This window comes from Heloderma suspectum, chromosome 2, assembly GCF_057233095.1.
Source record: "Heloderma suspectum isolate Gila_16-S chromosome 2, 16-S_ref, whole genome shotgun sequence".
NCBI lineage: Eukaryota > Metazoa > Chordata > Lepidosauria > Squamata > Helodermatidae > Heloderma > Heloderma suspectum.
In genome coordinates this window covers 329,877,812-329,899,598 of record NC_139459.1, presented here as the reverse complement: position 1 = coordinate 329,899,598, position 21,787 = coordinate 329,877,812, and the positions used below count along the sequence as shown (strand labels likewise).

General features: G+C 43.7%; 1 protein-coding gene across 1 annotated transcript in view; it reads right to left on the bottom strand.

Moving 5' to 3' along the window:
• The window catches only part of ADAMTS9 (ADAM metallopeptidase with thrombospondin type 1 motif 9), a 164,665-nt gene that overhangs the window by 83,915 nt on the left and 58,963 nt on the right, over window positions 1-21,787 (bottom strand). The window contains exons 13-21 of the mRNA XM_084840466.1: window positions 19,078-19,259; window positions 17,538-17,674; window positions 15,477-15,594; window positions 15,109-15,204; window positions 10,906-11,069; window positions 10,671-10,800; window positions 8,415-8,541; window positions 2,846-3,056; window positions 1,003-1,167 (exon numbers count right to left, since the gene is read on the bottom strand). Of these exons, the coding sequence (XP_084696592.1) occupies window positions 1,003-1,167; window positions 2,846-3,056; window positions 8,415-8,541; window positions 10,671-10,800; window positions 10,906-11,069; window positions 15,109-15,204; window positions 15,477-15,594; window positions 17,538-17,674; window positions 19,078-19,259 (1,330 nt within the window). The remainder of the gene's footprint in view (window positions 1-1,002; window positions 1,168-2,845; window positions 3,057-8,414; window positions 8,542-10,670; window positions 10,801-10,905; window positions 11,070-15,108; window positions 15,205-15,476; window positions 15,595-17,537; window positions 17,675-19,077; window positions 19,260-21,787) is intronic.

Below are 21,787 nucleotides of genomic sequence, written 5' to 3'. Positions count from 1 at the left end.
GTACATCCCTAATTCTATCTAAAGAAACTTTCTTCAGTTCAAATTTTTGCAAGTTTTATTCCAACTAAGCCCACCCTCCAATTTCTCATCTCCACACTTTTTCACCCAGTGACCGCGTTTGCATGATCACAGAGGGGGATATAAGCCACGGTGATTTATCTCCCCCTCCAAGTGAGCCTGTCACATGCTGGAGGGCTTAGCATAATTACCCTCGGCAGCGCCATCTGTCATGTCGTACGAACTCAGCGAGGCTGGCTGGTTGCTGCGGGTAACAAGCCACCTGGAACCCATGGCTGTTGTAAGGTTCTGGGTGGCTTGTTAACTCATGGCAACAAGCCACCCCCAATGGGTTCGCATGATATGATAAGCTGTGAATCAAGGGTAACTATGCTAAGCCCCCAGCCCGTGACAGGCACATGTGGAAGGGGAGATAAGCCATCGTGGCTTATCTCTCCCTCCACGACTGGGCAAACCACTCCAGTCTGTTTTGCCTTGCTGCTTCTGAGGCTGTAGAGTCTGAAAGATGCTCTCCAAGATGGACAGAGGGATTTAAGGCCTGCAGCTTGTTTATCCTAACCCACTAATGAAGGAGGATGGCACAGGCAAAGTAAATCCCAAACACATGTTAAGGAATCGGAAGGGGGAAAAAAAATAGAGCTGTGCACAAACAGCCTTATTAAATTCTCCACTCTGTTTGTGGGCAGAGATACTGGGGGACAATTTCACCACATTTCTCCAGGGGAAAGAGAAATTCTCCAACAATTTCTCACAGGTAGGGGTCAACACTGGCATGGGTTGTAGCACAGCTTCTTTCTTTTTTCCTAAGGGTTGTTGCTGTTTTTTACACTACCACTGCACGTGGCAGCAGCATTAACTGTGTTGGCAGCCTGAGTCAATGCAGTGCAGCGACATCTCCTTCCAATATCATTGCACTGCATTGTCACTTCCCCGTGATCAAAATCTGTCATGCTGTTTATGGCCTTAATGTGATAAGCCTCTTACTTCTGACCAATCGCCTGTTTTCCACTGTGGGCATGACAGTTCATTGCATCGCTGCACGGTCACCTTCTCCTGCTGACTGCATTTACTGTCCTCCAGGACGTCATTGAAGGTATTCATGCAGACAGCTCGGCGCCTCTTTGTGCCACTGCCACAGCTCTTAGAGCACTTTAAGGAAGAAACGTAGAGTCAGTACACAGCAGAAATGCCCACGCCCCTCTCACCCAAGGTCAGAAAGATTATCTCGTTTTGAGCTTGCATTTGTTCAAGAATACTGAGAAGTACTTTGGAAGAAGAGCCAGGAACTTTTCTTCAGAAAATCCTAGCTGTAAGACATGTTGTCCTAGTTATTATGGCCTCTGCAAAGTTTATTCCAACCTACGGAGTGGTGAAAATGATAACCCCCCTGTCGCTTACACGGATGAACCCTTACCCCATGTTGCTTCTATGTGCTGTATTAAAGTCATTCTAAAATTATATATGTTTGGGACACAGAAGTAGTAGTAGGAGCTGCAGCACTAGTGGGTGCAAAACCTTGTCAAAAATCAAATCCATTTAAAAAAATCCTTGTGTCACTAATGCCATCACGGGAACTTTAGTCAAACAGTTCTGGAAGGCACCAGATTGGGAAAGCTTACACTAATGTCTCTATAATTTTCAGTAGTAGTCTCTCAATTACAAAATACCCTCTGCAGAGAGGCCTGCCTAGCTCCTACTTTGTTATCTTTTTGGTGCCAGGCAAAGACTTTTTTAATCTCTCGGGCATTTTAGGGTGCAATCCCATCCACGATTAGACAGAAAAGAGTTATATAACTCCTAGCATTCCCCAGCTGGCATGGCTGGCTGGAGAATGCTGGGAGTTGTAGGACTTTTTTCTGTCTAAACATGGATAGGATTGCATCCTTAATCCTCTATATTCTTGGTGCTCTACTGTGTCTTTACATAATTTTATCCCAGATATTTTTAGTTGCTTAGTCGCTGTTTAGCCTCTGCTGCTTTTAACTGATTGCTGCTTATAATTGATTTATTATGGTGGTTCTGTTTTTAGGAGGCTTTTGGATTTTATGTCTGTGTTTTTATTGGACATCACCCTGAGAGCTATTAACTATAGGTAGGGCTACTAATACATTTTTGAAATGAAAGAAATACATAAAATTTCTTAGGTAGGGAATTGAAGCCACAGACTGTGTAATCAGTCCATGTCTGCCTTTCCAGCTCTAAGTCCCATATCTACCCATTAGATTAGTCATTTTTAAAATTTCCATCTTCAGGGAAATACTGTCCATAAATACTTTCTGTATTGACTTATCTAGCCAGGAACCACAATGCCCACTGCAGGGAATTCTGGGGTATGATCTAGGGTGTATGTATAGTTCTTGGAGAAGGCCAGCCAGCCTTTCTGGGGCCTTACAGTCACACCCTGCATGCAACCTTGTGGCTGGACACTGCAGAGGTATGTTGGAATGGTGATCAACCTGTCTTTCAAGACTGCTTATCTGCCACTACTGACCTTCAGTTCTCACTTAGGAACCATAGGAGTTCTCAGGAACAATCTGGAAACCACAGCACAGGGGTTGGACTAGATGACCTACAAGCCCCGCTCCATGCCTAGCAAACCCACAATAAATTATGCAAAATAATTATAAAATATCCAAAATTATTGTTTGCATAATTTATATAAGTTGCAGAACTGAGCTGTTTTTAGTGCAGAATATGGATTACCTTGGTGCAGAATTTTAATTGCTTATAGAATGCGCGGCTCTAATCATACTAACCTCCTTTCATACAATTTTCCTTTCCTACCCTCCAGTCCCTGCTTCATTTATCCCATAAAGCACCAACTTACTTCTGTCCAGGTTGAATAGCGCCATCCTCCAGTGTTACAGTCTGCCGGACATTTTTCCCTAGAGTTTGGTTTGGGGATGCCACTGCAGTATCGGTCATCATACTTCTCAATTTTCCCTTCTAACTTGCTGTACTTTGTGCAGGAAATCTCCAAAGTCTGGTACCCCAATCCACACTGTGCAGTGCATTCACTCTTCCTGGCAACATGCCACCTAGGTAGGACCAAGTACATTCATTAGCAATGCCAGTTGCTGCAAGAGAAAGCTGGCAAGACTGTCACAAATTAGACTGGAAAGGAGAAGGAAAGCAGAACAAACTCTTGCAGCCCAATCTTAAGTATGAGCTAATCTTTAAAGGCAAAATATTTTATCACATAGGAAGCTGCCTTAGATCGGGTTAGACTATTTGTCCAGTACTGTGTACTCTGGATTCTACCTGGAACCTTCTGCATGCAAAACATGTGCTTGACCACTGTCCTGTGGCCCCTTACTTAACTTCTTAGATTCTGCAAACTCTCACTGGAGGTTCTGAGCCTAAGCAATTGCTTACTTGATACAGTGAAATGCTGCTGAGGTTTTGAACCATGGAACAGCTTCAGCATGTGGTCCCTCCTTTAATCCTCCTGATTAGGGTTGCTAATTTGTCTCCACAGAGGATCCTACAAGTGCATGGCGCAAACAAATTCAATAGGTGCAGCACCTCTTAGCATTGCAAGCAATCTCATGATGTGACAAGAGGCACCTGACGAAAATTTCCCTGTCATGCAACTGTTAAAAAGGCACAAGAGCTCCTTCAGGAAAGGTATTGGCAATCCTATAGAACACATGAACCCTGAAGAGTGCCAGGAGTAGAGATGTGAAGGTTTAGGGAGAAAACCAGGAAAAAATGGAGGAAACCCATGTTTGGGGGGGGGGGGGATATTTTCTCCAAATTTCCCCCAAATCCTTAAAAAAATGTGGGTTTTAAACCCCCACCCCATTTTTTCCGAGTTTTCTTTCCTCCTCAGGCCTTCATATCTCTATCCAGGAGCCATAGGACATACTCAGAACTCAGGGCCAGTTGTGGTAGTCACAATGTCTGGAAGCTTTGCCAGCCTTCTCTTCTCTTTGGCTTTGCAAAATCAAGACACATCCTGCAGTGCTCCAGTGGAGGGAACATTCTGATGCAATGGGAGCAAGGTGTTAAGGACCTTTATGCTGCCATTTGCAACTCATCCAGATACATTAATACATCACCTATCTGTAGATGTAGAACACTGAGGAGACTGGAGCTGCTGCTCTTTGCAAGATGCTCCTCAAACAACAGAACTTTCCACAAAACAGGAACAGAAGAGCTCAATTGTTATGCTGATGTGCTCTCATAGGAGGTTAGCAGAATGACTGTGTAAGGACAGTACAAAGCCCTTCCTGCCTCATGGAATAAAATATTACTAAACCAAGATAAATTATACAGTTCCTGGAACACATGAACATATAGAACAGAGGTTGCTGGGGAACACGAGCGGGAGGATGCTGTTGCACTCATGTCCTGCTTGTGGGTTTCCCGTGGGCAGCTGGTTGGCCACTGTATGAACAGAATGCTGGACCCTTGATCTGATCCAGCACAGCTGTTTTTATGTTAAGTGGAGCAGGGGTAGCTGCCTTGAGGGGATTTATTTAAAATAAATAAATAGGAAAACTTGGGAGAGTGATGAAATCATTTGTCATTTATTATAGGTTACCAGGAAGGGGGTGGGAGTTAAGATTTGGTGGAAGAAGAAGGAGAGGCGATTTGGGGCTGCAATGTATCTCCTGTAATGAGTAGTTTTTAATGTATGTTGATACTATTTAACAGAGTTTTAAGCTCACAATGTTTCTGGTTGTATTTGTTGTAGAATGGCTGTAGAACTCATCCAGCAACATTTACTATCTGAGTGGACATTTATGAGGGGTCAGGGAGATAAATTTTTATTTTATTTCATTAAGTTATGCCCAGCCGTTCTACCATAAAATGGAACCCAAGGCAACTAACATTAAAAGCCAAAAATTAAGATAAAAACACAATTAAAACAATAATCAAACAGATACATGTAAAACACAATTAAAACACTACAATAAAAGAATATAAACATCACCCAATCCAACGGGCCAGCTTACATGTCAAAAGCCTTCTTGAATAAAAACGTCTTGCCTGCTGGCGGAAGGACAGCAGACAGGGAGCCAACCTAGCCTCACTTGGCAGGGAGTTCCAGAAGCTGTGAGCAGTCACTGAGAAGGCCCCATCTCATGTGCTCACCAAATGTGCCTCTGATTATAGAGATGAGAAGGACCTCCCTTGAAGCTCTTAAAACCCAGGCAGGCTCCTATGGCAGAAGACAGTCTTTCAGGTAGCCTTGTCTCAGGCCACATGGGGCTTTATAAGTCATAACCAGCACTTTGATTTGTGCCTGGAAACAGACCAGTAGACAGTGAAGCTGTTGTAACAAAGGAGTCACACGCTCCCTGTGACCGACCCGGTCAACAGTCTGGCTGCAGCTGAAGTTTCCGAACAAGGAGAAAAGGAGCCAGTGCATATGTGCTCACACTAACAAAATGTTTGAAAAGGCATTGCCAAATCTTCCCCCAAGGCAAAATAGAGGCAAAATACAAAAAGTGATTTACTAGGGGCAAGTGCCAGAAAAAAGGGACTGTCCTTGATAAACAGGGAGATTTTGAGTGTACACAATTCAGGTTGCCAGATGGATGCAGGACTGAGAAGAAGAAAAAGTGGAGAGAGACGAAGGATATTTATTTTATGGAGCTTAGTGCTCTGGAAAAAGAGGTTTCATTGATGTTCTATTGATCTGTGATGTTCTGGGGGGAAAGGGAGGAAAACGTAATATAGGGAACCCTTATTATCCCTTCAAAGAAAAGGCATCTGGCAACCCTCAGCATGTTATGTAAAATAATAGTATAGGTATTTGTAAGCCATTTCTGCTGAATTGCAAGCTGTTCAAACTGTGATGGCATTTCCCAAGCTGCCACATTAAGTAAGTGTGGGACATTTTATCTATTGTTATAAACGTCAGAACTAAGAGTCTGTCTAGATGGCAGCTTTCTGCTGAGGATGGCTTTCACTGTAGCACTAATCTGGAAATGTATTTGTTTTTCTTTTAAAAAATAAATGCCATCCAACAATAGAAATATTCTTATGGTGGCTTTTAAATAAATGCAACAAAAACAAAAAATATTATCATAATGAGATAATAATAAAATGAAAAAGCAAAGGATTAAAAATGGCAGCAATAAAGTCATCACAGTTTAAATAATCAAAAGCTTGGGAAAATGAAAAAAAAGTCTTTTCCCGGTGCTGAAAGATAGCATAGAAGGTGTCAGCCAGGCCTCCCTGGTGAGAGAATTTCATAAACAAGACACCACCACAAAGAAGGCCCTCTCTGCAGGTGCCACCTACCTCACTTCTCATGGTGGGGGCACCTGGAGGAGGGCCTCGGATTACGGCCTCAGTGTGCACAGGCAGCCTGAAGTGGAGGCAGGCACAGTGAAGCTGAGGAAGGAAGTAGGAATCAGTACCAACTAGTACTTGGGTTTTACATGTGTGTGATGGCAGCAGTCCCATTTGTGACTGCGGCAGACCTGGGTTGAAACACAGGAAGTATGCATGTGCGTGTAACAGTATTTGATAAGGGAAAAGGGGGAAGCGTGGGGTGGGGGGGCTAAACACACAACTGTGACCACCACTTACCTTCCCACAGCCTCTCCCTGCTTGCAAGCATTTTTCTCAGGGGGCCAAATTATGGGAAGCTGTGGGTGGGTGGGGAAATGTTTAACACACCCACCCACCCCTTTTGTTCTAAAAACAGAAGCCACCTCTCCCTGCTTCATATGGGATCAAGGCAGACCCAACTCTGCTGCATGATGCTTAGTTTAAAACATTGGTCCTGTTCTCTGATATAGGAAGCAGTTGTCATATATGGGAAAGCAACTGCTCTTGGCTACAGGCAGGCTTAGTTAACTTGCTAGGATACAGAGAGGAGGAGCCATTAAGACAGATATCATTATGGGTAGCCTCTACAAAGAGCAAATTATCCATTCAGGAAGATGCTGTTAATACCCAAATGACAAAGACTGGTTGGAAGTGGCCTCTATATTCTTGGTTAAAAAACAACAACCTTAAGAACATTAGAACCACCCTGCTGGATCAGACCAAAGGTCCAACTAGTCCAGGGATGAGCAAGTGGTTTTACAACTCCCATCAGCTCTAGCCAGCATAGGGAATGGTGAGGGATGATGGGAGCTGTAGGCCAAAACATCTGGAGGGGAAGTGGCCAACCCCTGATCTAGTCCAATATGCTGCGAGTGGCCCACCAAATGCCTCTGGGTAGGCCACAAGCAAGGCAGGAAGGCAACAGCCTTCTCCCACACCTGCTCCCCAGCAACTGGCATTTCGTGGCACATCGCCTCTTAATATGGAGGCTCATAGCTACTGATAGATATGTTGGATTTGTCTAATCCCCCTCTAATGGCATCTAACCTAATGTGCAATGTCACCTCTTCTGGTAGCCAATCCCATAAAAGAATAATAATACACTGTAAGAAGGAGGACACATGCCTAAAGGCAAGAGGTGATATTGGAAGCAATGCTTTCTTATTGTAAACTTCAAGGGTCGCAGGGGGATAAAGCTATGAAAAGTAATGGCTTTGGGGCCTACAGATGCAAATCAGATTCTGTAGTCAGGAAGGGGAAGAATATTTGCTAGCGAGATCAGGCAGAAATTTCAGGGCTCGCTGAGAACTAGAGGATATTCTGCTCCATGCCTCACTGCTGCCTGAAGCATGGCTGGTGAGTATATGGGACAGGGCCTTCTTGGTTGTGGTGCCCAGACACTAGAATTACCTCTCTTGGGAGGCTGACCTAGCTCCTTCTCTGATAACCTCTAGGAGGCTGATGAAGACTGTCTTATTTCAATGGACTATCAATATTGGATGATTTGCCACTGCAGCTCAGTGATAGAGCACCTGCTTCACATGCAGAAGGTCCCAGGTTCAATCCCTGGTGTCACCAGGCAGGGCTAGGAAAGAATCCTGCCTGAAACCCTGGAGAGCTGCTGCCAGTCAGTGTCAACACTACTGGGCTAGATGGATCCATGGTCTGACTCAATATAAGGCAGCTTCCTATGTTCCTGACTAGGCTGTTGTTTAGCTCTGTAGCTGATTGCCTGTTTAGTTTGCTTTTGTACTGTTCAATATGGCTTTTAACTTTGTATTTTACTTTGCTGTATGCAACTTCGGAGGATCCTTGGGCTAAAACATGCCCCATCAATTTTAAAAATAAAGTAACAATAGCATTAATAATATTAATAAACAAGTAGGCTTTCCCATAGTTTGTGCTAATTGCCTAAGTGAAGGCGGTGAAGAAGAACAAGTAGCTATACTCAAGCCTGAGGCTCAGACAATGGCAATAGAAGTTACCCAACATTTTACACTTTGATTTTTTAACATACGTGTGAATCAGGCATAATAACATAGACATTAGGGAAGAAGACCAGGCCTAAAATATCCGATGCAACATATCTACATGATGGTCTAGGGTACCTTAATTCACAGTTTGTATTACACAACTCAGTTACTGGATCAGGTTGAGGAATTTGATCACATCTTTGGTCAGACACCATGAGCTGGTCAGATTCTCGGGTGCAAATAGGCTTCCTTTTTCGCTCCCCTAAAGACAAAAGGTAAATATAGTTGTATGAGGCACAGGTGCATTTACCTTATCTCTCAAAACTTCCAAATCTTGTCTTTCACAACTTCGTTTACATGCCCTCGAGGTAAACCTTGATCCAAAGGGGTCCTAAATATGGGTTTAAATCTCCTGCCTCATAATATTCTGACATAAAAGTTCTTCTAGTGTTCTTTCTCTCCTTTCGTAGGGGATCATATTATGCGTCTCCTGTGTTCTTTACATTAGCTGCCAGTAAACCAACACAATAGCTTCAAGACTCCCCTTTTGTCTTCTAATGCCTGCCAGTCTTTGAGACCTTCCCCTTGATCTATGTCCTAGTAGCAGCTATCTGAACTACAGGATGGAAGATTCCACCCATTATGCCTTAAATTGGGGATGAATTACTATTATTACATTTGTATCCTGCCTTTTTCCTCTTGCAAGGAACCCAGGGTGACTTACATGGTCCTCCTCCTCTCCATTTTATCCTCACAACAACCCTGTGAGGTAGGTTAGCCTAAGAGTCAGCACCTGGCCCAAAGCCACCCAGCGAATGTCATGGCTGAGTGGGGACTACAACCTGGATCTCCTGAGTCCTAGTCCAACACTCTAACCACTACACCACACTGGGTCTCTGGCACACACTGGAACACTGATTGCGCTTTGCTATGGTGTGCCCATATTTGTGAAGATAGTTTCAGCTAATAGGTGATTCTCCTAGGCTAGAAGAGGTTTGGGTGACTTTGCTTGGTATCCTGTTGGATATGAATAGGGAGGGAAGAACTTGTGCTTCCAAGAAAGAGGAACAGTCAGAACCTGTGAAAAAAGCCTGTCAAAAAGTATGGAATTCCTTGGTCTCAGAGACAGAAGAAAGCCAGGGAAGCACATTATTCTATGAGACAGTCTCATCTGTGACACTGACACTGAATTTTTATTCTTCAGTATAAGGTTAAAAGAATCACAAGCCTGGAAAAAGCAAGCAGGCCAGTAAGACAAGAAGGATCCTCCACATATCAGCAAAATATGCCATTGAGGAGAAAGCATTTCTGGGACAAATTGGCTGCTGCCCTGTTCTGCTTCTCATACATCCTAGTATTATCAGTTCTACTAATACTCACTAATTCCAAATCAAATCAGGTACAACTTTCTCTGCTATGCCACCCACTGAGGAAGTGAGAACTTTGACTTCACAGTGAGAGCCAGTGTGGTCCAGGAAATGGTGGCTCATCACAGGGCTCTTGTGAACACAAATACTACACTGCACAATGCAAATTAGAAGAGCCATCTGAATTAGTTGTGGAAGAAAGAGCAAGGGAAATGGTGGGGAGGACTTCTGGATCACGCATGTACTGTAGGAGTAGCAAAATGTGGTGCCTATGGGCTTAGCAGCAGTAATTTTGTTCAAATGCCATAAGAGCTGCGGTTGATTCATAGACCATTTGGCTTTTGGGTACAATACATAGACCATTTTACTTGTTGCAAAACAGTTGTATAAATAGTCTGCCATGACCAAAAGCTACCACTGGGAGCAGCTTTGGGCATTATGGAATGCAGGAAGAACAGGAAGCACAACGAACCCATGCTTCCAGTTCCCTGGTCTTGTTTTGCTTCCCCCACTTACAATCAGCTTTGTAATCTCCAAAGTCAGAAGAGCTTGCACATCTGCCTGTGAGGACAGATATGCAAATTAAACTCCTGAAGTTAGCCGTTGGAGTGGAGAACAGGATGCACAAGTCACTTGTTCTCAAGCTTTACATAGCATTCCAAACTGCTCTCTGTGCACCATATTCTAAATGGGAACTGAGTTGCTGCATGGAAAATTGCTCTGTCTGCATGTGCCTCACAGTTTATGCTAGCTCTTTGCCTTGAGCAGAGCAAGGAAAGGAGCCAGGCTGAAATGCAGTGGTCAGCCTCTAGTTTGTGAAGCAATCTGAAACCCTAAAGCATTGAAAAGCAGACTTAATGATGGCGTACATCATTTCACTACGACAGCTCTCGGGAAACATAACGCTTGAATTATATTGGAAGCTAAAAGCAGACGAGAGAAAAACATTTGTCATCACCACCAGAATGCAAGATAAACCAATAAATAAAGCAAATGATTTTTTAAAAGCCCGAAAGCCACATACCTTGGCACAGTTTACTGCAGGGCTGCCAAGGGCCATAGATATTCCAGTAAAACTGCTGAGGTTTATCTTCAATGGGAATATTGAATGTGTATCGAACATCAGGGTTATATAAATTACCCACTGATAAAACCTGAGAGGGAGGGATACAGAAAAGCGTGAGATCTGGGCTACTTCACCAAAACCCAAAATTAGGAGAGTAGCATGTAGAGGCTTTTCTTTTTAAAATATTTTTAACCTGAAGAACTATTTCTTGATCAATACGGTATGTAGAATTGATTCGTTCAATGGGTGTGTCCGAGCCACTGTATTCTATCACAGCATTTCCGACTTTGATTTCCTTCTTAAACATGCTGACAACATAATCTCCATTTAATATGAAGCCTTCGTTACTTGACAATGCTGTGCAGACAGAAACAAAACAAACAAAACAAAATAAAAGCAATATAATTTGCTTGCACAAATCAGAAAGGATGCAATGTGAAAAGCATTTTATATTGGATTTACCTAATGTTCCAAATGAACTCAGGAACTTAATTTCTATTTGCAGAAGCAACCTAGTCAGAATGAAGCCTGTGTGTGCATGTGTGTGTCTCTGTCTGATGTCTCGCTTATACCGCCATAAGTCATCTGGAACAGTCTGCAGTACTTTTCATGTATTCCTGAATTGTCCCTATCAGCAGAATAAGTGGCTGGAGGGATACCACATTAGGTTTGGACTAGATTTGCTGTGGGGTATTTTAATTAGAATAATCTTGCTAGAACTGACAGCAGTGCACTGATCTTGTTTCCAGCAGTGATCAGCACCAAATGCTAGGAGGAAGAGCCTTTCCCCATTACTAACGGTGTGACATCAGAGCACAAGTCTGTGCTTCCTAAATTATTGCTGACTAGATTCCCCTAGAACTGGACAATCAGCCCAAATGGTGTTCTAAACTGAAGCCACCTAACCTTGGGCAATCCAGGATTAGTTAATTCTCCCTAGAGTTTATTCTTTATAATCCGAGCTAGGACAGGTACGCCGCAACAGGAGTAGAGGCCAATTCAGTCAGTCACTGGAACTCTTCTGTGAGTTGCTGCCACTGAGTGGCAGTCAAGGAGAAGATGTGTGCACCTACTGGCCAAGGCCCCAGATTGCATAGGGCAGGTGTTGAAATGCTGCATCCACAGAGGCTTCTGTGTACCCCTGCTGCAAAGGTAGCCTGTTATTTCAAGATTATAGAGACCCATGTGCCCCAACCTTGGAGAGAGGAAGTACATAGCTAAAAGAAAAAAGTTTTTCGAAAATGATGGAGCATTCAAAATGAGGAGGGATTTGAGAAGCTTCCCACAGTGATATCAGTGCATCACCCAATAAATGCTTGCAATATTAGCATAACATTCATCTGGTCCAACATCTTGCTTTCCCCAGTGGCTAACCAGATGCTTTTGGGAAGCCCATAAGCACGGCATGAAGGCAATAGCCTACCTGAGCTGTCCTCAATCCCCCCCCCCCCCCGCACAGCAACTGCTAGTGGCACTTAGCAATGGACCCATCACAATTTCCGAGAAATTGAGCAGTTTGAGTGCTAGGAAACTCTCCTCTTGCCGCAGTGGGAGCCCTGGCTGTGGCAAAGTCATCTGGCTTATGTGCAAGAGTTTAGGGGAGGCTGTGCAGTTTCCACAAAGAAATCACACCATCTGGAAGGCCTCACATTTCTCAGCCTGCTCAAGTAATAGTTGGGACACCATTCATGTTCTGATCTTCTGACAGTACATTTGCCGCCCATTTTCAGCTGAAGTGTGAATGAAGCCACTCGAGTAATTGGTAATTAAGCAGTTCCCTCTGTGAGTGAGTTGTGCATGCATCTGTGAGGCTTAGACAAGACTCTTGCCATGGAAGAGTCTTTCAACCACACAGCTATTTCTGAATGCAGCATTTGAAGAAGCCTCTGCAAAAATTGCTCAGCTAGCAGTTTAAAGTTATTGCTCTTTATGCCACACAGCAGAGGCAAAAATGACTGAAGTCCCCATTAGCCGAAGGTTGCTCCTAAATATAAGCTTTTCATATAGCAGTGTGAGTACAGTCAGCAGGCCAGGTTTCCTTTTTTTAAAACAAACAAAATAAATGCTCTATCAGTCCAAACCTCCTCCATTCATATACCGTATTTATTTCATCCCAATACTGCATTTCAGCAAAATAACAGAGACATCCGCTGGACATGTTTTCCAAATCCCCAAGAGCACATTTGCTTCAGATTTAGACTCACGAGTAATATACACATATCAACAAGGATGCGTACACTCATGTACAAGTTTGGAGTCCACAAGTGCACATCCGTAACCCAAAGGCATAACTTCTGCTATGTTTGTGCAAACAGATGTATATCCTCTAAAGCAGGAGTGCACAACCCACAGCCCAAAGGTCTTAACTGCACCTCCCTCTGACCCCTGGCTGCTGGATTCTCCACCATCACCGAAATTCTCATACACATTGCTCTTTCCCCAGTACTACTATTAGTGGGATAAGAGCAATGAGAATCAGGATCACTGGCACAGTCCCCAACCCCAAAGGCAGCATTACATGAAAAGGTTGTGCACCCCTGCTCTAAAGTCAACTTGAAGTCTTTCACACCACCCATGAATACATGAAGGCACTTTTTGCCTGTTCGCACATCGTGACAAGCCATCATGGATCATTCATATTCACTGTGGGATCATTTTGCATATGCAAGCCACGGCAGGGGCACACTGCAGCTTGTCGTGTCATGTGAAACTGGCAAGGGTGGGTTGTTGGTATCGTGAACAAACTACCCACAGCCCTAAAACAGCCCATCGGTTGTGGGTGGTTTGTTAACAACCCACCTTTGCTGGGTTCGCATGACATGACAAGCTGCAGGCCGCATATACAAAATGGTGGCTGATGGATAAATGAACCCACAGTGGCTTACCATGTCATGCAAACTGGGTCTTCGTCCCCCTCCCCCCGTTTACACACTTGTATTAACTCAGTCCCTCTTTTTCTCCACCCTCCCTACACATTCAGCTTATAAAAGCTTACACACCCCTCCCCACAAACCCCTCCCTACATATAAATGAACTGTAAAAAAATTAGTATTGCTATGCATTGTAAGCTGACCTTACAAACTGAGATTTAGAAGGTGTTCAGCCAGCATCGTATTTCGCAGTTTGCTTCGTGCTGTGTACAAAAATGCCATAGGCTTAAAACTCTAAAAACTTTCTTAAAAGGGACAGTTTCCTGAAAACAGCAGTCTGCTGCACAACTCACACTAATGCGATTATGTAGTTAATTTCCTAAGTTAGTTTCTCCACCATTTCACCCATCACAGCTACTATACTGCCCTAAAGAAGTGCTCTACATAGAACTAAAGGTGTTATTCAGTTCCATGAACTGGTCTGCAAGAGATAAGGAATTATTACACTGCAAGGAGACAACCAAGAGGAACCCTCACAGCATACAGAATCCAGTCACCATTCACTGGTAGGTTTTTATGATGCCAAAGAACACTGAGAAACACACAGAAAATTTGACTCTCTTCTCTTGTGGGAGGGTGAAGTAGCAAGGTAAAAAGGTGACACATCCCAAACTTGAAGGTACGATTGGATTCCTCCCTATGTATGAAGGTCACCTTCACCATAAACAGGTCACTACAAAAGAAAATATTACATGTTCTCAGTGGCTAACCTCAGGTAAGACACAACAAAAGCCACTGGAGCAAATGAACTTAACTGTCATGTCTGAGTAAAGCATCTTAGTGAATCTTACTAAATGTTTCTATAGGCATCTCTATTTGGATTCTCCTTCTTTCCTTTTGTCCAGCCTAGATTTTCGATGAAGGTCAAACTACATGTTATATTAAATACGTGGCTAGCTACAAGTCAGGAGATTTTAAAAAAATCCTAGACAGGGAGGACAATTCTCATTGGGACCACAAGGCTTTGGGGAGGGGAGGTTTAATCCTTCCCTCCCCAGCAACGACAACTCCCCCACATCCCCAGTGTATCAAGGAGTCTTAGCACCAATAGCTACCAATAGGAGCTTTTTCCCCTACGGATAACTGCAGTTTGTGGGGGAGTGATTTCTGTCAGAATTGCAGTTGGGGAAGGAAAGGTTAAACCTGCCTTCCCATGAACACTGTGGTCCTGATTAAAATTCCCCCTGTCTGCCTAGGATTTTAAAAACTTAAATCCCCTGACATGCCTGCTAGCCATGCAGTTAACATTATGTGTAGTTGGACTCTCAGATGGGCTAATGTGTTAAGAATGTTTTTGGTACGGGAACACCTTGATTCAGTACATGGATATCCAGTACAGAGAAACTTTAGACCAGATGACCTTCAGGTCCTTTTCAAATTAGCAATTTTGCAACACCATGACAGGAATATCTGTGCATCTAGAAAATAAGACAGGTCTGCAATTGCTAAAGCATGTCATATCTTACCAAGATAGTTATCATCTTCTGGTTTCCCTGAGTAACTATGCTGCCGTACATCAATATTTGTAGCACCAGCTGGTATGCGTATCACAGTGTTATAACCTGGGAAAAGAAACTAGAAAGTCAAGCTTATTGCACATTTCCATCCATTACTTTTTTAATGGTCATGGTGAAAAAAAAAGAGAGTACTACCATTCAGAGTTACAACAATTAATTTAGTTTACCATCAAGTAGCAAGAAAGTCACATATCCAACAGCTAAAGGGAATTCTTGTTCATTACGGTGTTAGATTTTCTAAGCACGTTATGTGTGGTTAAGGGGTTTTCTATCCCAGTGATTTTCTTTTAGTAAAGTTTTCTAAAAGAAATTCTTACCATAGTGCACTGTATTGAATGTCCCTGCAACAGTTTTGCATGACGAATTATCACCACCACACACACCGCATTTATCTCTTCTGGCCTTGGAATTGAGCACATGATCACATCCAGCTTGCTTTAGAGAAAGAAAAGTTCAGAACTAGATTGAACAAATATGAAAATAGGATAGAATTTACAGGGCTCCAAATGAAAAACATACATCTGCCACTGAAGGTCTCTGACAGCCTCATTCATTCTTTTCTTTTCCAATATCGTCTGTCAAGCTATAATTATAACCATCTTCCAATTAGGACTTGAAAAATGAGTCTCATCCAGGCTTGCCAAGTGAGGTACAAAACCACTCAGCATGGTGGGAGACAAGTGTGTGTGGAGCGGGTGGGAAGAGCTACAGGAACTGCAGACAAGACTGTACAATGCTTATACCACATGGACATAGTCAGAGATTATATCAAAAATGGATCGGGCTGTGTCAGTACTACAGCCTTCCCCAACCTGGTGCCCTCAGATGTTTTGGACTACAATTCCCAGCATTGGCCATGATCGTTGGGGCTGATAGGAGCTGAAGTCCAAAACATCTGGAGGCTCCAGCTTGGAGAAGGCTGCAGTAGGCATAGCCTAACCTTTTAGCTAACGTATGGTGCAACTGTGATCCAAGTGGAATGGGCTATAGCTGCTCTATATACCACTGCCACCATTCAACTGCCCATGTTCCATGAAGTAATAAAGCCAATCTTAGATGTACTGTGCACCATCCCACAACTTTGGGAAATAGGATTTCTGACTCCTCCAAAAAAGGGTTCAACATACAGCAGAAATTCACAATTGCATGGCCTAAGATCAAAACCAATTGTTCAACAACACAATGTTATCTCCTAGTTTCAGACAGGCTGTTTGGATGTTGTGTTTTAAGAGTGATTTCAGACATTCAGAGAAGCAACATGAAACTTGTATATCTCTGCTACATGTATATTATTATTATAAGCTGTCTTATGGGTATTATTTAACTGGTTTAAATACATACATATGTGCAAGCAAATTTTGCAATTCGCTCTACAGCAGGACTGCCCATTGACCTAATCTGGTGCATGAAGATGGCTCATCAGGCCCATGAGCTTTCTTGGATTCCTCCAGGAGACAGGGGCTGGAGTATTCCTGGAAGAATTCCTGCTGTTATCTACAATCAGAGGTAAGAGCATGGGATGCAGGTGGGCAGGGGACTCACCATGCTGGGCCTTCCCCACTGGGAAGCTCCCTGTGTGTGGTGGCGGCTGGAAGAACGCTCCTGCAGCTACCAGCTCAGTCCCAGAAACTTTGCCTGCCCTGCACCTTCTCCAATGGGAGAGAGCGAGGGGAAGCTTTGGTGTGTGCACAGGCCTTCTCCAATGGGATGGTAATTGGAATCCAACGACATCTGGGGGCCCACAGTTTCCCTACCCCTGGCATGGAGGCATCCACCTCTACCATGGCATTTCTGTGGGGAAGAAGCCCCCACTTACAATCAGGGATGTCAGAGATACTTGCAGTGGATTCAAATGAGTTTGGATTTCTATGAATCCAACCTGTGGATTCTGCAGTGGACCAGCTTTTTCTTAGTCATGCAGATTCCACGGACTTGCAGTCTTGGTTTTTGTTTTTGTTTACTTTGGGGGGAATTTGCACAAATGTAATTTGCACAATTGCAAACAGGAACAAAATTCTCATTAAAAAAATCTGATGTTGTCAACGAGCGGATGGCACAATGAAAGATGCCTGACAATCCACCAAGCACAGATGGAACAAAAGCCATACATCCCTACTCACAATACGCTTGAAATTCCTCGATATTTGATAATGTGGGGTTTTAACAAAACACAGAAAATACTGTGGTAGGTCAAGGAGTAATACAAACAAAATCCTGAAAGGAAAATATTACAGCCTAAGGAAGATAACAAGGCTCTTTGGTTTAATTTAATATGAAGAGTATGGAATAGAGTTATCAGCTCACGTGAGAGGAAGGTGGAGAAACTGACTCTTGCTTGAAGAGAGTTAGCTAGTTAAACAGAAGAAGGCAATATTTACCCGACAAAGTCCTTGTACACAGATGTCATTTGTGTCTGGGCCACAAGGGGTGCCATCAATAACCCTGTCCCTGAGCTGATAATAGGCCGTGTTTCCTGCCACTCTGCAGAAGAGCTTGCACCTATCTTTCATTAAAACTGCCAAGGCAAAACAATCAGGTTATTTTATTGCTGGTCTTTCACTCTGTATGGCGAGAGCACTGTCTTGTCATTCTCCCACAACTCTGAATTTCTGTCCCTTCCCTCTGAGACCTGTACTCAAGAAACAGGTTGCTGGCACCTCCTTGGCCAAAAGAGCCAATCTTTTGCATGCTGGGCTGCACCCAGCTCAGTTACGGGGGTAAAAATGAGTTGGGGTTGCAGGCTGGTGATTGCTTCCACCTGATAGGAGTGAAGCAGTAAAGTGGATAATAGAAGAGGAGCTCCAGTGAAGAAGAGTGGCAGAAACAGAGAAGAAGTGGAGGAAGAGAGCAGGCAGGACAGAAGTTTTAAGCTGGAGCCCATCAAAAACAGACCAGGAAGTCCAAACAACTGAGACAGCTTGATATCTGGAGACAAAAAAGACATTTCCCAATTTTTGACATGGAAAAGTCACTACAAGGTGACTTTTGTATCATTTTTATGCTGTAAGCTGCCTTGGGAAGACATCTATATCTATTAATTCATTCCTCGGATTATTTTCTTGCAAGATTGCAATTACCATATTCTGATAATCTCTAGTGATTTTGCCTGCGTTTGTCTGACAGCTTTTTCCAGGACATTGTAACTTGCTATTTAAATCATGTGGGGATTGATTAGGCACATGAATATTGAGGGGGAAATCTCCTCATGAAAACCCTTTCATCTTAAAAATAGTAGTGTGAGTCAGCCCTAGGCTTAGGAGAGGGGTGGGCAATTTGTGGTGATTAACGGACCAAAGAAAATGCGTCTGACAGCATACGTACAGTTGAAAAATGTGTACAAACATGCTTTAATCAATCAGAGAAGATGTACACAAATGATGTGAACATTTGGAAAAATATGCATGAAAATACATACAAGTTTTCATGCAAAAAGGAAAAAAACAAAGATCACAATTTAATACGGATACGAGATAGAATGAGCTTCCAGATGGCATTTGGAGAACTTAGACAAACTTCTCTTTTGCTTATACCCACATCCCTAGCTGATGGGAGCTGCAGTTCAACAACATCAGGAGGGTCATAAGTTGCCCACTCCTGGTCTAGGGAGACCACACAGAACCAGTGAAGGCTGGTGCTCCACTTTCGGTGGTGTTGTGAATAATCCATTCTGGGTTTCAGTCAGAACCAGCCAGAACACTAAAGGAGCTATCCCAGGTGCTGCACCCCACCCCAAAGTAGCACCTTGGATAGCTCCTTTAGAGTTCTGGCTGGTTCTGTCTGAAACCCAGAATGGATTCACAGCCCCACCAAAATTGGAACCACCAGCCTCTGCTGCATCAAATTAAGCTGGAGCTGGGAAGGGGCAGGTGTGCCTATCCCATGAGACTTGGCATCTAGCTCATTTATGGATATACTTACTTCCACTATATTTAGGAACCCAGCGCACATTCGGAGGTAGACCATTAATGTTAAAATGCTTCCCATCAAAGACTGCACATTGTTCATCGCGGAAATCTTTCTTTTGCTTAGAACATGGTTCAGTGTTGCAGGATTTAAATTTCATTCTGCGCCCCACACAGTATTTTCCACCATTTTTGGGTCTAAAACAAATTGAAATGAGAATGATGAAGTACAACATTAAAAAATGTCCTTACACTCTCAGATTCATCCCATCCATTTTTTAAGCCATGACTGCTTCTCTCGGCTTCTCACTTCATTCTAGGATGTCAAGCTCTACAAGAACCTGGATTAAGCTGGCTGTTCTTTTCCACTTTAGACAACTGGATAACTGTCTTGGAAAGCCACCAAGCTGTCCCTGAGCCAGTCAAGCAGAATGCTAAGTCTTAGGTTGTTACTTGTTCTGAATCAGGAACTAGCTCTTTCAGGATGATGAAACGTATTTCAAAACAAAATCCAAACAAATCAGAACAAAAAAAGGGAATGCTAGTGGAGATGCTATATTACAACCCAGTTCAGAATAATGAACTCAGCCTAATATAGTTTATTGGATGAGGAACAAGTGTTGTGCCCATGCACTCCCTCCCTCCCTCCTTGTGGAGGAATGGGCTGGGCGGGCGTCCACAGAACCCGGACAGGGGTGAGTTTGCACATGCCTTAATGAAAGATATCTGGGGTTTATCAAACCAGTGTCCTGTTACATCTGAACCAGGAAAGTGTAACTTTAGCTCCGTCTACAATCCTGGCTTCAAAACAAGGATCAAACGTTGATCCTGGCATATAGTTAGAGCTTAAAACACAGTTTCCCATTCAGATGCAAAGGGAAACTGTGATTTGACAAACTTCAGACTTGTTGATTAAGGGAGCAATGCTATGGCCACTAGACACTGTCCAGACAGCCATAGGATTTTTTGGGTTTTGGAACCGAGGTCATTGGACCTCAGTTTCTGGAAATCGCACTTCCCACTAGGGATGGCATGGGCACCTGATTCAGTCCAGGAATCCGGTGGAACCGCCCCTGCCCACGCCCCCGAGCCCTGCTTGCTGAGCCCCTGCTTGCCCCTTGCCTGCTCTCACCGAATGGCCTGCACTCACCGTGGTGGCCACTCCGAGCTTCGCAGTTGCCATTTTTCTGAGAAATAAAATGGCGATCGCAAAAATGCGCATAGTTGCGCACACAGGAAAATGCTCATTTTGCAAATGCGTAAAATGCACATGCGTGAAAATATGCATTTTAAAAAATACACATTTTTGCACACACACAAAATACACATTTCACAGATGAAAATATGCACATTCGCAAATGCACATTTTTGCGCATACAAAGACATGTGCATTTTCATGATCACTATTTTATTTTTCAAAAAAATGGCGACTGCGGAGCTCGACTAGGCCGCTGGGGTGAGTGCGGGCTGTTTGCTGAGTGTGGGAAGAGCTCGAGTGTGGTCCAGGGACTGGTGAGCAGGGGCAGGGGCTGGGCGGGCGTCCACAGAACCCAGACGGGGGTGAGTTTGCACATCCCTACTTCCCACCCCCTCCCACTCATAGCCAGTGCGGTTCCTTGAACAATGCTGCTGTCTCCATGCTCAAAAATGGAGCATACAAAGAACGAAAAGGGGGCAGTCCCAGGGGCAGTGAAAGAAGGAGACCGCGGAGGCCGCTTTAGACGGCTTCCTATCAGGTCTCTGGGATCCTTCCCATACCCCTCCACGAAGTAGTGGCTGGATGCATGAAAACGCACGTCTAGCCACAACTACAGGCTCCATCTGCCTTGCATAGGATAGTCAGTAGCCTCTGAGTTTGGAGGCTGCTGACTATCTCAACAGGATTGCGCCCTGAGGCACCCAAGAGAAGAGAGGAGAGAAAGAGAGGAGCGATTGCTGGCGCACAACACTTGTTCTTGGTCAAATGCATCATTGGCCTGAGATCGTTATGTCTAAAACAGTGCTCAGAATCACTCTATACAAAAGAGAAGATTCAACAACCTGAATGGACCTTAGATCTGCAATATATATAAAGCATGCAGGGCAGACGCAATCCACCGCCCATATATGACACACTCCCCACCCCCACCCCCCTCCAGGGCTAAATAAATTTACTATTTTACTGTTTGCCAGGGACTGCAAAAGCAGCTGGGTTGTCAAGCACCTGGCAGGCCACAATATATGGCAATGGGTTGCATTTAGCTTGATGGGTGACACATGGTGTAAGCCTGGCTTACTTGCTATGCAAAGATCTTCTGAGGACAGCTGCCTGCGTCTAATTGTGAACCACTAGCATGATCTTCCAACAATGTTATGAGGATAGCTGAGGTAAGAACTGTGTCTAATCCATGTCCTCATTGCAAAATAAACCTGCACACTGCACTTTATAGGTGACAGGTCACACTCTTCTTCCTATACATAGATGATTGATCTCTGTAGAATAAAATGTCACAAATGAACCAGCCCCAAGACAGAGACTTGTCTTGGCCAAGGGCCACCAGTCACGTAATATTAAAATCTTCTGGGTTAAAATCCAATATGCTGCCTGCTGGACCATATCGGTTTTCAATACATACGGATGGATTCATTTAATTCGAGAGCAAATACTGTGATTGGAAAGAAATATTTTCTTGTGAAAAGTTAACATGTTACTCTGAATTTGTTTTAAAGAGATTTACAAGGTAATA